This window comes from Pteropus medius, unplaced genomic scaffold (genome assembly GCF_902729225.1).
Source record: "Pteropus medius unplaced genomic scaffold, Ma_sr-lr_union100, whole genome shotgun sequence".
NCBI lineage: Eukaryota > Metazoa > Chordata > Mammalia > Chiroptera > Pteropodidae > Pteropus > Pteropus medius.
In genome coordinates, this window is record NW_024344378.1 from 27,268,415 (window position 1) to 27,291,075 (window position 22,661).

General features: G+C 37.7%; 1 protein-coding gene across 2 annotated transcripts in view; it reads left to right on the top strand.

The window, feature by feature from the left end:
* Positions 1 to 22,408, top strand: part of HTR7 (5-hydroxytryptamine receptor 7) — a 61,462-nt gene extending 39,054 nt beyond the window's left edge. The window contains exons 2-3 of one of the 2 annotated variants that reach the window (XM_039871756.1): positions 12,471 to 13,234; positions 20,662 to 22,408. In XM_039871756.1, the coding sequence (XP_039727690.1) occupies positions 12,471 to 13,233 (763 nt within the window). In that variant the 3' untranslated portion in view covers position 13,234; positions 20,662 to 22,408. The remainder of the gene's footprint in view (positions 1 to 12,470; positions 13,235 to 20,661) is intronic. The other variant, XM_039871755.1, reaches the window with a different exon arrangement.
* The last annotated feature ends 253 nt before the right edge of the window (positions 22,409 to 22,661 follow it).

Genomic DNA, 22,661 nt, shown 5'->3' on the forward strand with positions numbered 1-22,661 from the left:
TTTGAGCTTTATTAGCTGTGCGACATTGAGAGAGTAAGTTAATCTCTCTGATCCTCAGTTTCCTCATTTGTAAAATGGGGGTAATATATACCCTACAGGGTTATAAGGACTGATTCCAATGCTGCATTAAGCATTTATCACAGAGCCTGGTGTGCTGTATGCTCAGTAAATGTTAGCTAGTATTTTTCAAATGCTATGAAAACATGAGGCAGACTTATTTTTGCTCTTGTTCTTTTAGCATAGTCATTCTGGGGATAAATGGAGAAAAATATATGCCATATTTCATTAAGTTTACACAAAGCAGATTGGGTTTCTGGGTAAACACATGTATAAAAAAGGAATATAACTTTTTCCCCATAAAAGTAGAAAACTTTATCAGCTACAGTTTTAGTTCCGGAAAAGTTTTGCTTTGGAGTAAAGGCATGTAAAAAGAAACTAAAGGTAAGAAGAGACTAGAAACAAGCCTCTGGATTCAAGTTGTGGTGTTTTTTTAATAGTTAATGTGCTAAAAGGGAAAGAAGAGGAGAAGAATAATCTCCAGCTCTTTTTGCATTTCCTAGAAGAGAAGGAAGACATCTAAGTTATTAAGTATATGACTAATGGCTCATATAGGCTACTCCTACTGAATATTATTTCATACTAGTAGAGTAGTACCAGTTTTAAGGAAAAATATTAAAAGGATATGAGAATAAAGGATTAGAATGAAGGATGAGAATAACCAGCTAAATATCTAATGCTAATTGCTTTTTTAAAGTATTATATAGATAAGAGTAAAAATTATGCTGCTATGATGTGGGGTTCTTTTTTTAGGAATGTACTTTAATACTCTCGGAATTTAGGAGGTTAATTAATTTATGGTAATTTCGTCATCAGTTTTCAATTACGATGTCTTTATAAATATTGACTTTTATACATATAATAATGTAATATAATTCTTATCAAAAAGCTTTTAAAAATTCTTTTATGTTTTAATTTACTTTGAAAGTTGTGGTATTTTTGCATGATATTTTCTTTCCCTTTTCATTTCTTTCCTCTTCTAGTTTCTCATTTCAGTATATAAAGGAGATTTTCAATTTTATTCATTTTAGAGCATTAACTCTTGGTATTTGTTATTTTGCCAACTGTTTCTGCTGTTACTGTTTTATTTTTGCTTTGATTTTTAGAATCTAATTTTTAAAATTCCTTTTCTAGGTTGGAATATATTATATCAATTTCCTAAATCTAAAAATTCTTTTGTCCATTTGTTCTCATGGTTATTTTAAAGAATACGTTTGGGTATAGTTAGTTGTAAGGTCTAAAGCTTATTCTGTTTAAAACCCAGAAAATGCATTTTGGTAAGTATATGCTGATTTATATTCTACTCTATTTCAGTGGAAATATATGAACATCTGTGATAGACCTAGATCAGATAAGTGATTTAGTTCAGAAAGAAAACACATTGAAATTATGCATATATATGCATACATAATCTGCATTTCAAGTTTAAATGTATTTGCTAGTTGATGGCTTTGGAGGAAGATTAATAGAAATGGGCAAATTAATTAACAATTAGCAACAGTAATGAACAGAAAAGAGAAGGTGAGTAAATTTAATTCATAACTTTCCATACAATTCGTTTAAGAAAGGGAAATCTTGTTATCAAAGTATTAAATACAAAGACAAATGTTTTACTCAAAGCTAGAGGTGCCATATTTTTATGTGCTTTTTAAAAACTTGAATATTGAATGTTTTAGACTGCTGTGCTTGATATTCTTAAAGTAGAAGTAAAGTAATCCTCCTTAAATTCAAATAGTATAGCAACTTGAGGTATGTTGAGGAAATTTGTCTTCTTTTCTCTTCTGCAAGGATGGCTCAAGAACACTCCTCCCTCCCCCAATAATTGAAGAATTTTTATGAACTTGGCCCTGCGTTCCTAGGAGTGTTCTTGGCTAATGGGAAGAAATACCAGTTCTGTGCATTGTGTCAGTGGGACCAGCTAGCCTTGGCCAACAATACCCTTCCTTTTCTTCAAAGACCAACCAAGGACAGGTAGCCGCTACGTTTTAGAGTCACATCACCAAGGAAAGTGTTGGAGTTATTTTATTCTTTATATGCCTGGCATGCCCATCTGAAGTGTGGATTTCTTTTTGTTCTTGATTGGAGTACAGGAGGGTAAGAATGTCGTGTATCTTATTTGAATTTATTTATCCTATTATTTATTACCAGATAAATAAATGATGGCAAAACCCTGCAATGGAATGCTGTGCAGCTCTTAAAAAGCATGAGGGAGCTCTCGACGCACCAGTATTTAAGTATCTCGAGGAAATATTGTTAAGTGAAAAAAATCAGTGTGCAAAATAGTGTATCCAGTATGCTGTCTTATGTATAAGAAAGTGGGAGCTAAGATTATCTACTCTCATTTGCTTGCATTTGTACAAAGAAAAGCTGGAAGAGTACACATGAGTCTAATAAAAGTGATACATATAGGAGTGGGGGATGAGGAGAGTGGAAACAAGATTTAAAGCAAGACTGGTTAGTATATACTGTATGGTATTTAAAATTTTCAAGTATGTGGAGATATTCAGTGAGGTAAATTCACATTAAAAAGTTTAATAAAGGAAAGATCATTCTGGATTCATGAGGAGAATGGATCAGGAAAGAGAAAAGAGGTGGAGGGCCAATTTAGAAGCCGTCGCAGTAATCCGTGGAGAGAGAATGACTCTAGAGTGGTGGCCATGGAGACAGAGGGAAGTGGATAGGTTTTAGAAACATCGAGGAGGTAAAATAGATAGGACTGAGTTAATAACTGGGAGAGGAATGATGATTGGGAAAGCGGAGTCAAGGATGACTCCCAAGTATCTGGATTACACCCTTAGATGGATTCACTGAATTGGGGAGATAGAAGGAGGCCCAGTCTGGGGAGATGATGATATGTTTGAACATGTTGTGATGGTGCCAGACATGTAGAAAGTGTTTATTAAAAGTCTGTGGAATGAAGAGATGAATAAGATGCTTTAGAGATATCAAAGTAGAGATGTAAAGGAGGCAGTTGGATTTGTGGGTCAAGAGCTCCATGAGGAAATCCGGGCTGGGGATTCAAATTTGGGGATCATCTGCCAATAGAAGATGTGAACGACAAAGAAATATAGCGTTAGAAGAAAAGCGAGGTTGTGACCCAGGCTTAGAGAATTCCAAAACACAAAGGCCCCATTGTGGAAGATAAGGCAGCAAAGAAGACCGGGCCAGAGTGGGCAGAGGGGTGGGAAAACTGGGAGAATGTGGCGATGTCGAACCAAGGAAAGATTTTCAAAAAAGAGGCAGTGAGTACAGACTGAGGGCTGCAGACCTATTAAGTATGAGGGTGGAGAAATGTCCACTGAATCTAGAGAGGTCATTAGTGATCCCAGCAAGATCTGTCTCAGAAGCCTCTTGGGGTGGAAGGTGTATTGCAGTGGATTGAGGACCGCTTATACTTCAGGGAATAGCCCCACAGTCTTCCCCAGTCTTTCCCACAGTCACCCTGGCTTGAAAATTGTTGAGCTTCTTCAGCTCCCCCTTTTGTCCCTTTCTTTCATCTTGCTAGACCACTTTCCAGTTCTATCTGTTCTGTTTCAGCAGTATCTTCTGCTCCTGTCGTCTTTTCTCCAGTCATACTGCCACTTCACCAATTCAAAGACAGAGAGACAGAGAAGAGAGAGAAAAATATAATTTAGAAGCCAGGCTGTAGAGGAGGGAAGAAACATAGGCCCAAAGTCAGTGTTCTTTAACTATGCCCTTGCAGAGGGAGGGTTTGGGTTCTGTTGAATAAGACTTGGGTAGGAAACTATTGCTTGGGATAGTGAGGATCTTCATCCTAAAGGCACAGCCAATTTTAAGTTTTAAGGAAAAGTAGAGATGAAAGGGCTTTGAGGTCGTGACCGAAATGCAAATCTGTACTGCAACTTGCTCCCATCTCCAGCCTCTATGCTCTGTTCCTCTCCCCTGCTTTATGTTTCTCCATTGCACTTATAATTATCCTACCTACTTTCATACTTTGGATCACGAAATTAGTTTAGTGCATTAAGGACAGCATTAAAAACATTTCTTTTAAATTTAAATTACTGTTCATATTCAATATTATATTAGTTTTAGGTGTACAGCATAGTAGTTAGACATTTATATAACTTAACACATTGGTCCCCCTGATAAGTCTTCTACCCATCCGACATCATACATAGTTTTTACAATATTATTGGCTATATTCCTCATGCTGTACTTAATAGCTTCGTGACTATTTTATAACTGCCAATTTGTAATTCTTAATCCCTCCAAGTTTTAAACCCAGACCCCTCCAACCTGCTTACCTTGCAACCATCAGTTTGTTCTCTGTGTATATGAATTTGTTTGTTTTGTTTGTTTATTTATTTTGCTTTTTAGATTCCACATGTAAGTGATATCATATGGCATTTGTCTTTCTCTGACTTACTTCACTTAGCATAATACCCTCTAGAAGACCAGCATTTAAAAAAATCTGAAGTAGAATAGGATACAATAAAAGAGAGTGAATTGCAAATTATAATGGTAAGTATAATACTGTGAAACTTTTGTTTCAATTTCATATATATAAATATATTCATTTCTATATATACCTACCATCTATATGCACCATATATATGTACACACATATGTATGCCCCCAGTTCTTATTTATATACATAAATATAAGTGTTTGTACTGAGTAACTGGAAAATATATTTCTTATTGTGAGAAATATTTATTATTGTCAGAAAAGTTATAAAGTTTTGATGTGTATTATGCATTTTTAAAAAACCTACATCTTGATTAAGATTAAAAACCGTGCTTATCTCATTTGCATTTGGCATAATACTGGAAGATAGAACAAATAGCTGAGATAATATAAACATGATATGTGATGATTTGTTAGGCCAAACTAGAAGCAAACCATTCGGATAAAAATATACAAAGTGAAAGTAAGGTTCTTATACAATAACTGTAAAAAGTCTTTGTTATTGAATGAGGAATGCTACTGTGATGGCAGTACATGGGGTAAAGAACCAGAACAGTCAGTCCTAAATACAAAGCCGTGGGTCACCATACCTTCTTGAAAGAATATCTGTGGATGGTAGCCCAGCATGTTTGAAAAGCTTCTCGGTGAGTCTGATAATCTGACAATTTTGGGAGCCAGTGATACGGGCTGACGATTCCGGTGGATTTTACCTACCGTGAAGGAGGAGGTCTCACAGAAGAGGTATTCTAAGTGTGCAAACCTAACAGTTTTAAGCCTAACAGTCCGAAAAGGACTGTATCAGAATAATTCTACCTAGTTTATTTTACCCCTAAGTTAATATTCTGTAGCAACAAAACTCAGAAGTCATTTAATTAGAGAACTAGTATCTATAATTTCTATACAGTTAGAAGGGAGGACAGACAGCAGAGTTAATTCGCTTTCTAATCCCTCTCTATACAGATTTATAACTTCCTAATCCTCTTTTTCTCCAAACCCCTACTTTAATGGAACTCCTGATGTGAGCTGCATACATTTCTCAATTATATAATACTTTGATGCCTTTTTCTGAGATTTACTGTATTTTAACGTCGTATGCATTTTAAAGTTAAATTCTGAAGGCTTTGTAAGCACCCTGCTTTCTAATTAACAGTGAGCATAAAATGTTAGTATGACAAATATTAACCACGCATACTAGGGAATATTCAGAATCAATCTAGGTTCCTTTTTTCTCTTTCTCTCAAAGATAGGTTTTATACAATACAAGATTTGGGAGAATGAATGTATAATTTGGATACTTTTCTGAATACTGGTATTACTTTATATAGTAATTATGAAATTTTAAATGCCAATGAGCTTTGTTTCCTTTGTGTGAATTTATGAATGTAATAAAAGTTTCGAAAAGCTAATCAAATAAAAAAATCTAATATTTAAATATCAACTTTTTAAAGATTTTGTGAACCAGATCGTCTCTATTGCCAAAATCATTTAAGTGACTTAGGAATCACAGAATCCTCTTAAATCTTTTATTTTGTTCTTAGAATTAAAATGACGTGGTTTTTTTTTTTTTTATGTTTTACATACAGTCTTAAAAAGCATAAAAATGTACAACTAAAAAATTTAAAACGACTCAAAGTTCTACAACTCAGATAAGTTGCTATTAATATATTGGTAGATATTCTTCTAGACATTTCAGTACCACCCCACACACACACTCATGCAAACACCTAGTTTTACATAAAAAGATTAATATATAACATTGTTGTATTTTAGAGCTAGACATTGTTTTCTATCCACTTTTTTTGTCTTTGTATCAATAAATAAATATGTACATCATAGGTTATATACTATATATATATTTTTAATCTCCTCTTGATAAATATTAAGACTGGACCTTTTCCCCCTGTTATAACATCCTTGCACATTAATCATTTTATACCTATATAATTATATCTTAAGACGAATTCCTAAAAGTCTGATTGCTCAGCCTAAAGGTAAATGTGGATGTATATCAATTACCAAACTGCCCTCCAGAACTATTATTCCAATTGGATCTCTCACCAGCAAAATGATAGAGTGCTTGTTTTTTTCACTTGCCTTGTATTGGATTTCCTAAACATAGACAAATGACAAAAAAATTCTGTCATTATTTAAAATTTTTCATCTCTGATTATTAGTGAAGTTATACATATTTCGATTATTAGTGAAGTTATACATATTTCCAAGTGCTTATTGAATATTCTTATTTCTTTTTTTTGTTTAATTGCTTCAATATTTTTATTGGAATAGTTGTCTGTTTTTTATTGACCTGAAAGATCTTTGAGTATTGGGTTATTGTTATTTGGACTCCAGGTTTATCATTTGACTTTTAGCTCTGCAAATAGTGATTTTTAAATTAAACCAAATGTCATTTATTTTTTATTTTTATTTGTAAAACTTTTGTCAAAAATTCATCGATATGTCATTGTGTAGTTTCAAGCTTTTGTAATCATGGTTAAGAAAGACCTTTGTCCTTTTGCGATTGCATGAATAGGCATATTTCCTCATAGCTTTAATTTTCTTAATGATAGTTTTTGATCTATCTGGGATTTATTTGTTATTTTTTCACACTAAACATTTTATTCCTACCTCTAACTCTATCCCAGGGCCTTTGCACTCTCTCCAGTTCTTAGCATATTTTTTCTTTTTTTTAAATTTACTTTTAATGATAGTTGACATGCAGATATTAGTTGTACAACATAACGAATCAACATACCTTACAAAGTGATTACCATAATAAGTCTAGTAACTATCTGTCACCATACATAGTTATTACGATATTATTGACTGTAATCCCTGTATACATTGCAACCATCAGTTTGTTCTCTGTATCTATTGAGTTTGTTTCTGTTTCATTTTTTGTTCATTGGTTTTGTTTTTTAGATTTCATGTATAAGTGAAACCGTATGGTATTTGTCTTTCTCTCTGACTTATTTTACTTAACATAATACACTTTAGGTTTATTTATATGTGACAGATAACTGATTGCATTCTTTTTTATGGGAGAATAATATTCCCGTGTGTCTGTGTATCACATCTTCTTATCCATTCATGTATCAGTGGACACCCAGGTAGCTTCCTTATTGTGGCTATTGTAAACAATGTTGCAGTGAATATAGGGGTGTATATATCTTTTCAAATTATTGTTTTGTTTTCTGTGGATAAATACCCAGAAGTGAAATTCCTGGGTCATAACTGCAGTTTTATTTTTAATTTTTTAGAAATCTCCATACTGTTTCCCATAGTAGCTGCACTAATTTACAATTCCACTAGTAGTGCATGAGAGTTCTCTTTTCTCCACATCCTCGCCAACACTTGTCATTTGTTGTCTTTTTGATAATAGCCATTCTGACAATTAGCTGATATCTCATTGTGGTTTTGTTTGTGTGTCCCTGATGAATAGTGATTTTGAGCATCTTTTCATGTGTCTGTTGGCCATCTGTATGTCTTCTTTGGCGAAATGTCTATTCAGATTCTCTGTCCATTTTTTAATTGGATTGTTTGGGTTTTTTTTGATGTTGAGTTGTATGCATTCTTTATATATTTTAGATATTTTAGATATTAACCCATGATAACATTTGCAAATATCTTCTCCCATTTATTTGGTTGCATTTTTGTCTTGCTGATGATTTCCCTTGCTGTCCAAAAACTTTTTAGTTTGATGTAGTCCATTTGTTTATTTTTGCTTTTGTTGCCTTTGCCCAAGGAAATATAGCCAGAAAGATATTGCTAAGACTGATAACAAAGAGTTAATTTTACTGCCTGTGTTTTCTTCTAGGAGTTTTATAGTTTCAGGTTTACGTTTAAATCTTTAATCCATTTTGAATTTATTTTTGTGTATGGTGGAAGGAAGTGGTCTGGTTTTATTTTTTTGCATGTATCTGTCCAGTTTCTCCAAAGCCATTTATTGAAGAGACTGTCTTTTCCCCATTGTATATTCTTGGCTCCTTTTCCATAGATTGATTGACCATATGAGCATGGGTTTATTTTTGGGCTTTCTATTTTGTTCCATTGATCTATGTGTCTGATTTTGTGCCAGTAACAAACTGTTTTGATTAGTATAGTTTGAAATCAAGGAACGTGATACTTCTGACTTAGTTCTTCTTTCTCAAGATTGCTTTGTCTTTTGGTGGTCTTTTATGGTTCCATACAAATTTTAGGGTAATTTGCTTTAGTTCTGTGAAAAATGACATTGATATTTTAATGAGGATTGCATTGAATCTGTAGATTGCTTTGAATAGTGTGAACATTTTAATGATATTAATTCTTCCAAACTTATGAGCGCGGTATATCCATTTTCATTTATTTGTGTCTTCATTTTCTTTTATCAATGTCATAGTTTTCAGAGTAGAAGTCTTTTATTTCCTTGGTTAAATTTATTCCTAGGTATATTTTTTTGATGTAATTGTAAATGAGATTGTTTTCTTAATTTCTCTGATAGTTTGACATTTATTTTTGAATAAGGAGAAAGATTAGTCAGTTTTATTTTTACCCCAATTGCAAGCCAGTTGTTAGACTTTATAAATATCCAGTCTTTGGCTACTGATTTAAAATGACTCATTTTCTTATATTAAATTTACTTATATATTTGAATCTATTCTTGGGATCTATTCTATTGTATTGATCTGTCTGTTTCTGAATAATTATTAGAGATTTTATTTCTGTGGCTTTCTTCTCTTTATAGGATAAGTATCCCTCATTTTTCTTCTTTTTCAGGTTTTCTGTCTACTTTTGCAATATTTACTTGATGAACTTAAAAACGTTTGGTCAAACTAACAAAAGCCTTCCTAGGGTTTTCAGCAGGAGTTGGATAATATTTTTAGATTGAGGGAAAATTGGCACTTTTATAATACTCGATTTTCTTATTTAAAAAACAATTTTTTCCTCCATGGATTCAAGCATTCTCTTAGGTCTCTTAGTAGCAGTGTATGTTTGCTTCACATAGGCCTGGCCATTTGAATAGCTTTTTCTAGATATTTTAATTTTAAAATTTTTACTGTGAATGGAATTATTTTCTTCTACAGTATTTTCCAATTGTTAATTGTTTTTAAACTATTGACTTTTGTTTATTTATTTTATTTCTAGACACTTTAATGAGCACTCATATTTCTTTTCTTATCATCTCTTGGTTGATTTTAGCCTTCAAAAGTTTTACCAAGTGGTACCCAAGAGGCTAAAGAAGTAACTATTAACTCACTCACTGTAAGACATGACTTGAGACCATCAGAGAATGGAGTGTAAAATAGGAGAGTTTATGGAATATAATTTGTATATCCAGGAAAGACCATATATGGGCCAACCCCATGTCACTGAAATGTAACGTAAGTCAGACTAAGTGTATTAGAATGAATAAGCATGCTGTTCTTATGAGATTATTTACTATTCCGAGATGTCCTTGGTACTCCATCTCTCAGGATTAATCTTTGTGAATTCTATGTTATTTATGTGAGCTGCAGAAAGGCTGGATTTAATTAAGCCCAAACATCTAGCTTCCTCTTTGAGTAAGAAAAATATGGAAGATGGAAGGGAAAACTGAACTGACTTCCTCAAGAATAGTCACCAGGTTGTGAATTCCAGGCTTGCTAATCTTTTTGTATAACCCCACTAATGAAATGTAACTTCTTTTCTTGTGAGTAATCCTATTTCCTCTTTCCACCAAACACCTATTCCTGCTACCCAGCATCCAGACCCCCTAGTTAAATAGGTGAAAAATGGTGTGACATTGCCATCTGGTGGCTAGCTGGGGAACTGTATGAACTAATCTCTTCCTGTTGGACCTCCAGCCTGGGTTGGTAACTTGGAAACCAGATCCCAGCTTGGAGAAAAGCAGTTTACGCGTATAAGCTACAGGCAAAGGGAGAAGATAATCAAAGTCATGTCCTGGCAAAGGCTGCCTGGGGGAGGTGGGAAACAGGGAAGGAGCCCAAATCTGCATCCGCAGGAGTTGATGGACAGCAAGGACCAGGTCCAAAAAGAGATGTTTGCAAAGGAGTTCCAGACTGTGAGAGAACTCCTGAACTAAAGCAAAGAATGGGAATTTTTTTTTTTTCCTTAATGGACCATCTGCATTCAGCCTTGGGGAAGGGATCAGCTTAATTGTGGTCAGTTCTAACACCTTTCTTCAGGGGTTTCCTCAGCTACTTTTTATTATTATTATTATTATTATTATTATTTTCTTAAAAAATTTTTTTTCATTGTTTAAAACTCAGATAATTTGAAATAATTCCGCATAAGGCAAAGTCTGCCTCATATTATCCTTCTCTTGCTCTTTCTTTTCCCTTTTCCTACTCTCTTTCCCTTTTCCTTCTTCCTTCCTACTCCCTCCTGCCTTCCTCTTTTTCTTTTTTCCCTTCCTTTTCAGCTCTTAATTCTTGGGTTCTTAGGAAAACTTCCCTCTTTCTCATCATTCTATTTGGGAGCCAGAACATAATCCTAATTATAGCTAATAAACCTAGCAATAGTGCTTATGGGTCTCTTTTATCAAGGAAAAAGGAAAGCAGAGGCTGTAAAATGAACAGGTCCCACTAACATCTGAATCCTCAGAAGGGATCAGGGGCCCAGGAGTCCCTCCCGTTCAATCCCATGTGCCTGCATTCAAGATTCTTGTCTGTTTTATTCACTGCCATATCACCAACATTTAAAACAGCACCTGGCATATAGAAGGAGCTCTATTAATATTTGTTGAAGGAATGAATAAATATTCCCGATGAATAAGCAAATCTGGCTTATTCCTTTTTACTGTATCTCAATTTTGCCTCGTGAGTGTTGCAGTGATGCTAATTTTCATCGAAAAAGCATAATTTTTGACTTTTTGGGATAATTTAAGCGTAACACAGGATCTTTCTAGCACAAAAATAATTATTTTCTAAACTTCAACCTTCAAACTGACAGACTTTTAGAAACTAACCTGTTGGTTAGTTGGGGACTCTCTGTACTTTTCCTTTTCGTGTTTCAAGAGTTTATCTTTTATATACATAAATGAAGTTAAAAAACAAGAAAATGACCAGCTTTTACCTATCTTAACTTCTCAAGTGCTCTTTGCATCCTCTCCAAAATAGAAGCCAAGACCATTAACTACAGTGGAGAAAACATATTTGGAAAGCTAAGAACGATAAGCACCTGGCAAATGTCTTACTGGATGTTTTCTCTGTTTGCCGAGTCTCTTTTGCATTATAAATCTTTGATAACAGAGACAGGGGAATATTCTCTGTATAGAACTAAGTAAGCACAGAAAAAAATGTTGGGTTTATGTAATATTTTTCAGAACTTTACCCTTTCTTGTGAGCCTTCTCAGGAGAGGAGAGATTGTTCCTCTGACATTATTCTTGTGTGAGAACCTTCTGCGGGTAAAAGAATGATCACTTGCTACTTTCCATTCCAGAACCCTAGGATTTCCTAAATATCTCACAAATCTCTGTGATCTTAAAGAAGTGCTTTCACTACAGTGCAGAGGAGCAGTTAACGTGAATTAAAACCTGGCCTGCGTTAAGACAGCCCAGTGGATCAGTGGATGTATAATATCAGAGAGTAGTAGACCTTGGTTAATTCCTGAGGATGTGTTACAGCATCCCACATTAAGCTTAACGTTATGTTCCTGGCTGATTTCAGTAGCAGTGGTCATAAGAGGAGGGCAGATATTTAATATTCGGTTCATTAACAACATGAAATATGAGAAGCTACAGGTAAGCAAGGAGCATGGACTAGCATTGCAGGCTCTTAGACTGAATCCCGGCACTGCCTCTAGCTACTTGTGTGACCAGAAATAAAATAGGTGACATCTCAGCCTTAGTTTGCCTTTCTGTAAAATCAGAATAATGATGCCTGTTTAGAAGGACTGTTGCGAAGAATAGAGCTACCAGGTGTAAAGCCTCGCACCTAGCTGGTGGTATTTCCTAGCTGACGAGTTGTGATCACTGTAGTCACTTGATTTCTTTCCATTTCTCACCTAGGTACCTTGGGATCACGAGGCCGCTAACGTACCCTGTGAGGCAGAATGGGAAATGCATGGCGAAAATGATTCTCTCTGTCTGGCTCCTTTCTGCCTCCATCACTTTACCACCACTCTTTGGCTGGGCTCAGAACGTGAATGATGACAAGGTGTGCCTGATCAGCCAGGATTTTGGCTACACGATTTACTCTACCGCAGTGGCATTTTATATCCCCATGTCCGTCATGCTTTTCATGTACTACCAGATTTACAAGGCTGCCAGGAAGAGCGCCGCCAAACACAAATTCCCTGGCTTTCCGCGCCTCCGGGAGCCAGGCAGCATCATCTCCCTGAACGGCATGGTGAAGCTCCAGAAGGAGGTAGAAGAGTGTGCCAACCTTTCGAGACTCCTCAAACACGAAAGGAAAAACATCTCCATCTTTAAGAGGGAACAGAAAGCAGCCACCACCTTGGGGATCATCGTCGGGGCCTTTACTGTGTGCTGGCTGCCATTTTTCCTCCTCTCAACAGCCAGACCCTTCATCTGTGGCACTGCCTGCAGCTGCATCCCACTATGGGTGGAGAGGACATTTCTGTGGCTAGGCTATGCAAACTCTCTCATTAACCCTTTTATATATGCCTTCTTTAACCGGGACCTGAGGACCACCTATCGCAGCCTGCTCCAGTGCCAGTACCGGAATATCAACCGGAAGCTCTCAGCTGCAGGCATGCATGAGGCCCTGAAGCTTGCCGAGAGGCCTGAGAGACCCGAGCTTGTGCTGTAAGGTCATTTATCAGTATTTTTCTTTTATCCTCCTAGCCCTTTTATTGAACTCCTTGAAGTGTATCTCAGAAGGCTTCCTGAATCAGTATACAGCTTATTTTCTACGAAACATATCAGATTTGAATTCAGAATTCTATAGATTCCAGTCCTCTACGCAACAGAATTCTGAAAGCCAAAGATAAGTAATTAGCTGATTTGGAAGACTGATTTGCTGATGAACTGCAATTGATATGCTTGATGACAAAGAAGGTGATGTTTCCCATCCTTTCTCCATTAATAACATCTAAATTATGTCCTTCTATTCCCAATTATAACATTATAATTTTCATTGCTATTACTCTTACATCCCGTAAAACTTTTTTGATGACCTCATCCTCTACTGATAAATAAAGGAAGCAAATTCACCGAGGCTGAAAGCTGCGGAGCTTTTAGAAAGTGCTGTCTGCCTTGTTAGGAGTTGAGAACTGGTAGAAAGTTGTTGAGTTTGTCTAGGAGGCATTAGTGACTTTCCAGGAAGCAATCGCAATAGGGTGGTGGGTTCTGAAAAAAGACTGTGAAGGGCCAGTGGTGATAAGGAAATAGACCCTTCCCATGTAACCCACATGTTAATGAATTTGGCGTTGTAAAGAAGGAAGGAGACAGCATAGCACTTAGAGCTGTCAGCAGATCACATGAAGATTTTGCTTTAAATTTGAGGAAGAGGACACATCTTCATGTTCGAAAGCTGAGGGGAAAGGCACTGGAATGAGAAAATGGATGATGCCGATGAGAGAGAGCAGTCTAGTGTTGGATGTGTGAGAAGGGGAGGTATTCCTCTTCACTAGACCTGGCAGGAAGGAACAGACCAGCGAACCAGGGACCACTGTAGCTGAGAGGGACCTTCCCAGTCATCTTGTCCAGGCCCTTTATTTGACAGAAGAAGTAACAGTGAGCTTATGGCACCACGAGGTCTAGATCCCACATCACGTGAATCTTACTGCTCTCTGCTTTTCATATATCAGACTCCTTTATGTGTAATAAAGGTGGCAAAGGACTCCTTTGTGCTCCAAGCTATCTCAGAGGAACAGCCTTGCTCAGGGAGGGTACCAAAGTGCCCTCATGGATTATAATAGACTGCAGAGGTTCCACACGTAGGATACTCCCCCAAATGACTGAAAACTTCTAGGAACTCATCCTAGTCTCTAACATGACTAGAATAAAGCAGGTAGAAACATCTCATAATCGGGATGTGGGAAACCAGAGATCATCATTTCTTGTCTTGAAGTTATGAGACTACAGCTATGCTAGTTCTTGAACTTGGGTGTAGCTTCACAGGTATTGATTTTCACATCTATTATGTATACTCTTTTGTACATATGGAACTTCTCACAATAAAAATGTTTAAATTTTTTTTAAAGAATATAATTTTTGGCTCTAGAATATGCACCGTGACCAACCTATATCCCCAGGGATATTTCCAGGACTATAAAATTATTATTGTTTGCACTAGTGTTTGCTCACCAGATTCTAAATTTCTTCAGGGAAGAAGTTATGTCTTAGATTTCTATTTGCAGATCTAATACAGTGCCCGACAGATAATAGGTGAGAAAAGTAATAATGGCAACAGTTATCGAACACCTCCTGTCACATGCTATATACCATTCTACCTGTAAAGTAGGTGTCTCTAGCATCCCCAATTTTCAGAAAAATAACCGAAGCTCAGGGACATTAAGTAACTTACCTTAGGTCACATAGTCCTTAAGTGGTAGATGTGGTATGCATCACCCCAGTGCAACATTATTTGTCAAATGACTTAATTCTGTAGTCAGTGAAGAGCTATTGAATGTTTTTGAGCTGGGAATTATAGCCATCAGCTCTCTAAAAAGACCATTAGAAAAACCTGTTAATAGAAGTATGTTAAATTTATTAGACTTACTGCTGTATGGGAAGACACCTTGACAGAGTCCTGGTAGTTTCTTAGACAAGGTAAGGAAAGGATATTCACAGAGCTTTAGGGCTTGTGCTGGATGATGTGACGGTGGGGAACTGGTGAGGACCGGGCATAGTTTATGACATAATAGCTTCGGATTGGCAGGTGTACCTAAGTGAGGGCCTTAGAGCCAGTATTAATGAGCAAACTTATTAGTCTTGATAAGTAAGCTATCCTGGTTGGTGCACAGTCTTATCTTTTGGAAGCAGCTATTTCCTAGGACAAGTAGCTGGGTTATTTGGCCTAGTCCCAGAGTTGTTTAGCACAGGAACAGGAAAGCATGTTGGTTTCAGTTCTCAGGAGTAACATGTTGAGGGATGTGTTTGAGGAAAGTCTGGCAGCAGTGTGATGGGCAATTAAAATAGAAAGACTGGTGGCAGAGGGTCCAGTTAAGTAGCCAATGTAGAAAATAGGAAGGAACAAAGGAGATCCTGAACTAGAAAACACCACTTGTTTGTATGCCTCTTACACAAAGAACTTGAGAATATTTTCGTTGATTTTTTTTTAGCTAATAATTCACACATAATGAAGGTAGTTAACAAAATGCAAATTTTTCAAATGTCACGCAAGTAGAATTTCCAGTTTAAAATAATAATAACCTATATTTATTGAAGATTCACTCTCAGGCACTATGCTGAGATTCTGTGTGAATTATATCACTTAATCCTTAAAACTTTATGAGAAGTTGAGTTTCTTCATTTCTGTTCTGAATATGACAAAACAAAGGGCTTGGGGAGGTCAAATAATTTTTCCAAAGTCATACATGGAGAGAGTGTTAGAGCTGGATTTGAACCTGGGAAATTTGTGTTTAGAATTGCTTTTAACTTTGTGCTACTGTGGCTTTTATAAAAGTAATCAGCTAACATAATGTCCAAGGATATTTACCTCTGTGTCTTTAGCTAGTGCGGATGCTTGGGTATTGTTTTCCAGTTAGTCTAAGACAGGGGTCAGCAAACTTTTAAACTGTGAAGGGCCAGATAGTAAATATTTTAGGCTTTGATAGCCATAGGTCTCTATTGGAACTACTCATCTCTGCCTTTGTAGTGGGAAAGCAGTCATAGATACAAGTAATTAAATGAATATGATGATATACCAATAAAACTTTATTTATAAAAACAATTGGCTAGCTAGATTTTGCCCACAGGTCATAGTTTGCTATCTCTTGGTCTAAGAAAATGACTGTCCTCTCATTGCATCTTTCTCTGTTTGAATTTATAATTATTGATTTTATTTACAGTTATAGAATATTGAAGTCCTTTGGGATGATCAGCCTAATTAGCCATTAACTTTAAGAAATTTCTAATGAGAGAGTTGGAATAGGTGCTATTTAAAAAATTCTATACCAGTAAGCTTTCTAGTCAGTTCCAATGTAGGAAGATTCCTTTTTAAATTCTGTTTATAACTGTGCCATGCATTGAGGAGGATACGGAAGTTATATGCTTCTTTCCTGTCTTGGTGCATATATTTCTCTTGGGCAGGCTGTATACAAACACACACATATGTGCACTCACCCCTTTTAAAATAAGGACAAAGGAAAGATGGAGACAGGGGTCAAAGGAAAGGAAAGTAACTCAGGGCTTACCCTAACCCCGGTCAAGGAAGACTTCTTTGAAGGATATGGGCTTGAATATGTCTGTGAAGGTGGTCAAAGCATTTATAACTAAAGGAGAGTAGAAATGGCTTCTCTGGTAAAGGGGACATTTCATGTAGAGCAGGGATCCCCAACCCCTGGGCCATGGACCAGATCGATATGGGTCCATGGACTGTTAGGAGGTAAGTGGAGGGTAAGCAAGCAAAACTTCACCTGTATTTGCAGCTGCTCCCCAGTGCTAGCATCACCACCTCAGCTCCAACTCAGATCATCAGGCATTAGATTCTCATAAGAACACTGGTCCCTGGTGCCAAAAAGGTTGGAGACCACTGACGAAGAGGCACAAGTGTAGGACCTTATACAAAGGACAGTCTGGCTGAATCCCAGTGCTGGTGTGGAGGAAGATTTGGGAGATCACATGGAAAGGAAGAATGAAATTAAATTGTGTAGGGTCTTCCTTTCCAGCCTCAAGAATTTGGGATTTTGGTGTAGACAAGTGGTTTTCAACCATGAGTGATTGTGTCCCCAGGGGATATTTGACAATGTCTGGAGGCATATGTGGTTGTCACGCCTGGAGGAGGGGAGGACCTAGTGGCATCCAGTGGGTAGGGACTGGGGATGCTGCTACCCGTCCTGTGTTACACAGGCAGCCCCATGGCAAGGAGTTACCTGGTCCTAATTACTGTGATGTTAAGGTTGAGAGACTCTAGTGTGGACAGTAGTCATCCACTGAATCTGCAAATAGGAGAATGGAATTAGCAAAGCAATGAAGACCGATTCAGTGGCACCATGTAGGATGAATCAGAAAGTAGAGGCTGGAAGTAGAGTCTTTTCAATGCCTGTTTTCTCCAGGAACATTTGAGGGCTACTGTACAAGGCTTGGTGCCAGGCATGGCAGGGAATGGAAAGATGAATAACTGATAGTTCTTGCCTTAGGAATCTTATGGTCCAGCGGGCTGGGATGGCAGTAGACTTGGTGGGGTGATGGCTAGTAAAAGGCCACCAAAATACCCCATACACTCAACACTCTGCACAGTTGCATTCAAGTAAACACCAGCTGGATAACTCATAACTCTACTGGAGTCTCTGAAAGAATAGACATGGTGTCCAATGCATAACTCACAGCAAACCTTCTTAGAACCCTTTGTTCCCCTACGCATATCTCTAGCACTTATACTTCTTGGGCCAGCCTAGGGACTGAGGGCTCTTCCCACTAATCTCTCTAGCCCTTTTTTACCCCTCTGGCTGCTTGGGTTCTCATCTCTTTTACTTTTGCCCCTCACTCTGCCTTGGCTCTATTTTTTCTCCTACGTAATAGTTTTCTTCCTTTCCTGTGTAAACAATCTACTAGCCTGTGTATTACTGCTTCCAGATATTTACCCACTTCTTATTTTTTTTGGATCAGCATAACAAAAGACTCAGGCATCCAGCAGGCACTTGGAATCTTCCTGGGGATGAGGAATGAGTAGAGGGAAAAGGCCATGAATACTTCATTGGTGATTTTAATTCACTATTCTATAATCTTTGTCCCTTTTTCACAAGTATTCAAATACCGGTAATATAAAACTAAATGTGATAATGTGGTATAAGCAGGGATTTTTTTCTTTTTGTCGACTTTATGGATTTTTTTTTTTGAATTGCCATAAATTGCTTTTAAGTGTCAGGTTTTGACGACTTTTGTTCTTTGACACCATTATTGTGAACAATATTGAAAAGCAATTTCTAAACTACCATATAAAAGACTTTCATGAAATTGTTTTGAAGTAGCTCTGCCTTTCCCTCTCCCTTCTTCTCTTTGGTGATGTATTATATTTCTCTTCAAAGAACCTCTTATAACCTCTGTTGATTGCAGTGGTTAGTCACAGCGGAACTAGTCACAGAAACCTTGGGTTCCTGCTATGAATTCTGTCATGCTGCTCCAGGGTTTGCGCTGAGGCTTTGGAGTTCGGGGTGATTCTACCTTTTTTTTTTATTTTTTATTTTTTTAGGGAAATCAGTGATTAGAAAAATAAAATGAAATGAGTCTCAGTAGAAACTGGAAAAGAAGCATCAAGGCCCCTGAAACCCTGGGTATCCGTTGTAGGATGTTGCCTTAAAGAAAGAAAAAAAAGTTTGCTATTTCGTGGATTCCCCGCCCTGCCACAGTAGTATTTTTCTCATCCTTAACTAGCTAGAATCCAGCATTTTATTTTTTGTTAGATCACCTATTAGTAATAATAATAGCTTTTTTGTTTCATGCTTTACAGTTGCCGACGCTTTAACTTTGCAACATCTCTTTAAAGTAGGAAAGACAGGCAATTGACCTTCCTTGCTGTCTCTAAATTATTTTTCCTTAGGAGATAGTAAATACACGTAGCACAAAGTAAAATGAAGCAGTACAGATGGTTATAGAAGAAAAAGAAGCCTTGGGGAAATGTCTTAGGAAGAAAATAGCCATGGTAGAAATCATGAAAGACGTGATAATTGGGGTGGATCTTAAATAAAGAGTAGGATTTTAACAAGACGGGATGGCAGGGTGGAAGTGGGTTTGAGGCTACTCAAAGGAGAGGTGAGGTGCACAGGTATGGATGGAGGTAGATAAGGAACCTGGGACATGTCTTGAGCAGCACCTGAAGCTGGGTAGATTGAGATCGTTACAAAGGGCTGGGTAGGCAGTGTGGGTGGGGGGAGAGATGAAAGCTTCTGAGCAGGAGTGAGACCAGGACTCCACTGTAAATAGGGGTTCACAATGGAGATGGGAAGTGGGTTAGGAGACCAACGTAAAAGTGAGATCTCCTGTCAGGAGGGCCCACCCTGGGAGAGTGGTATTGAGACTAGGAGAGACCAAGGGTATCTGGACACTTGGAAGTTGGCTAGCAGGTGGGTGATGAGGAAAGAGAGACTTCCGAGGTGGCCCTGAGGCTCTAGGCCTGGAGGGGTTCAGTAGCGTTCACGAGTTTCTGAGAGCTGTGATCAAAATGCAGTCTCTCCTCCATGCTGAGAAGAGGCCCCTGCGAGGAATAAGTGTGGAGCACCATCGCGGATACAGCCTATTTTCACTGCCTGCTCACAGATGCCCAGGTGCCTGGAGCTGTGGGTCTGAGCTGAAACATGGCCTCAGTCTTGTTCTGGGTCATCACCGTGTGAGATGAGGGACAAAGTGAGAGGTGGTGTATTGTGGAGAAACTCATCCCGTCACTGGGAAACCCCATTTGTGGAATCTTGGTAGCCAAGTGAGAAGGGCACTTTCAATGGGACGAGAAAGCAGAGGCTAAGGGCGCAGTGCCAGGCCCTGGCACCTCACAGACCTAGCTCTCAAGAACAAGGACGTAGTTTGGTAAGTCAAGTCCTGTGAGAGTTCAGAGTTAGGGGAGTGTGGTTCTAGAGGGGAAGTGACTCTACACCAAGGAGAAAGAGACTTCCTCAGCAGCCGGTTAAGACTTCTCCGTGACTCATGCCCCTTCTGTGAATCTGGGATGAAGGAAGTGAGAGTGGAGTGAGGTTTCCGGTCTCCGCGCTTACGGCTTACGAGAATGCCCCTCCCAGATTTGAAGAGAACACTTTTTTATTAGTAATCATCATTTTTCTTTTCAGGTCGGGCAGGTGCAATAGTATTTGGCAGGGAATTTTGAGAGTGGAACCATTTTTGGCTATAGCTGTATTATGAAAGTGAATTTGCAAGTATATTAAGGCTGTGGCAATTTGTAAAAGTTATAAAATCTATGAGAAGAGCCACAGCACTTTTTCTTTCCCTTTAGAGATGCTCATAACTTAGAATCCACAAGTGATTCATATTACTGAATGCTGTCAAAATTAAATCCACCCACCACAAAACAAACATGTTTACAGTTCTGCTAAATTATTTTCTTGTCTTCTCTCTCTCTCTCTAGACGAAACTCTGACTACTGTAGAAAAAAAAGTCATGATTCATGATCAAAAGCGAAATCGTGGAGACAAAAGAAACAAGGCAAGACAGAGGTGGAAACAGAACGAAATCATTTGCTGAGACTATGGAATGCGGCTTCCGTCCTTTCTTGGGATGGCTCAAACATGACAAGCACGGTGATCTGTTGTACAAAGTATATTACGAGGAAGATGGTGACTTCTCTTTTTTCTTTGTGGATCAGTGCTGTTGTGCAAAAGAACATAGCTCTCAGTTTAAGACAGCCAGATCAGTTCGGCAGTAAGTGCGCGGGGCAGAGCTGAGTTCCAGAAAGGAAACAGTTTCTGGTGCTTCACGTATGTCCAAGTCACGCATGTGGAAGCAAATTCCAATGCACACTTCCCATGCTTCTGAGTCTAGGTGTTGTGGTGAATATTCAGGAATCATTTGTGAGACAGAATTAATTTTGTTGTAGGACCGAGGAGTGTTTTTCCAAGCTAACTGTGGTAAGCATAGTGTTGAATATGTTGCATGTCCGTGTTAGAAAACAGAATCCCGTCATCAGTTCATACAAATGATTTCCTAGAGCAGTGTCTGTTTCAAGCTTCTGTCAAACAGTTTGGCTTTTCTGCAGGGTCCCTGTGACTTTCCCAGCAATGTACTTTCTTTGTTAAGTCGCTTATTATGGTATAACTCAGGAATAGAAGATCTCAGGATGGAGAGAACCATAAAATCTGAATAAAGCTTTTTTTTTTTTTTTTTTTTTGTGCTCATACTTCTTCTGAGGGGTCCTGAGAGGTGAGGGGGATTCTTTCCGTGAGGGCTTTTACCAGGATGAAGAGCTAGTGCTACCTAACCACATCGTACATTAATATGGTAGTTGGTACCGAACTTTTGACTCTCATTACACAGGGGTGCAATGGGCCCACGAGCTGGTCCATAACTGTGTGTTTTTTGGGGAGGAAGTAGGGGAATAATGGGGTTTCCATGAAAGGTTGTGATGCTTCTACAAGTGGAGTATCAATAGGTTAATTCTCATTGAGCAGCATTGTGTTCAACTGAATTGTGTGACTCGGAGGTCACCTGGGCCCGCTACTGGTAAATGCTCCAGAATACCCTTCTGTTCCTTCGGAAGGACTTGTTTTTGTGTTCTCTGTATCTAAAAATGAAATGTGTGCCTGGCCAATTCTGTCGTCCTCCCATCTCCCTCCTCAAAGTGGTAAGCATTAAGGGCAGACAAACAGAAGAGGTCCCTTCATGGATAGTATTTTTATTTTTTATTTTTGTGGAACTATGTAATATTATGAACTAAGGAGACAGAAAGACAGTAGATCAGAAAAGAAGAGTACCTCTAAGGGGGAAAAAATGAATGCAAACTTTTATTTGATAAAAGAGAACTGAAAGAGAATATTATTTTCCTACCATAAATGTAGCTGTTCCCTCACAGGATAATGTGGAATTCCAGTGTGGATTATGGATTTCTTCCAACTTTCACTGACATCGCTTCTTACCAGACTCAGGGAAGGGTCTGCCTTCCCCGAAAGGGGAGGTGGGCCCTGTCCTTGCAGACAAAGCTTGTACAAATTCCTGAACTGCAGAGTTGCTAAAGTGACTGTATATACTTATATTCATAATTTAAATGATTGATTCTGGTCAGATAAATGTTGTTAAATTTGAAAATGTTTTATTACATTATATCAAATAAAGCTTATTTATAGCTGTAATAAAGTAATAAGTAATGATTTTTAATTGAAGGTCTGATGTCATAAATGTTGTTATATGTAGAATAGCAGAGGGCAAGCTGTATATATTTGCTAAACCCTACAGGTAGTAAGATAGTTCTGTAATTAATTTCATTTCACTTTGAAGATTCATCCGTTTTGTAACTTTTTTTTTTAAGAGAATGAGTGTTCATATCTTGATTTGATTAATGAGGGTTTATTGAGCTCCTACATTCAGCACTGAACATTGAAGGAACAAAGACAGGTAAAGCAAGTTCTTACTTTT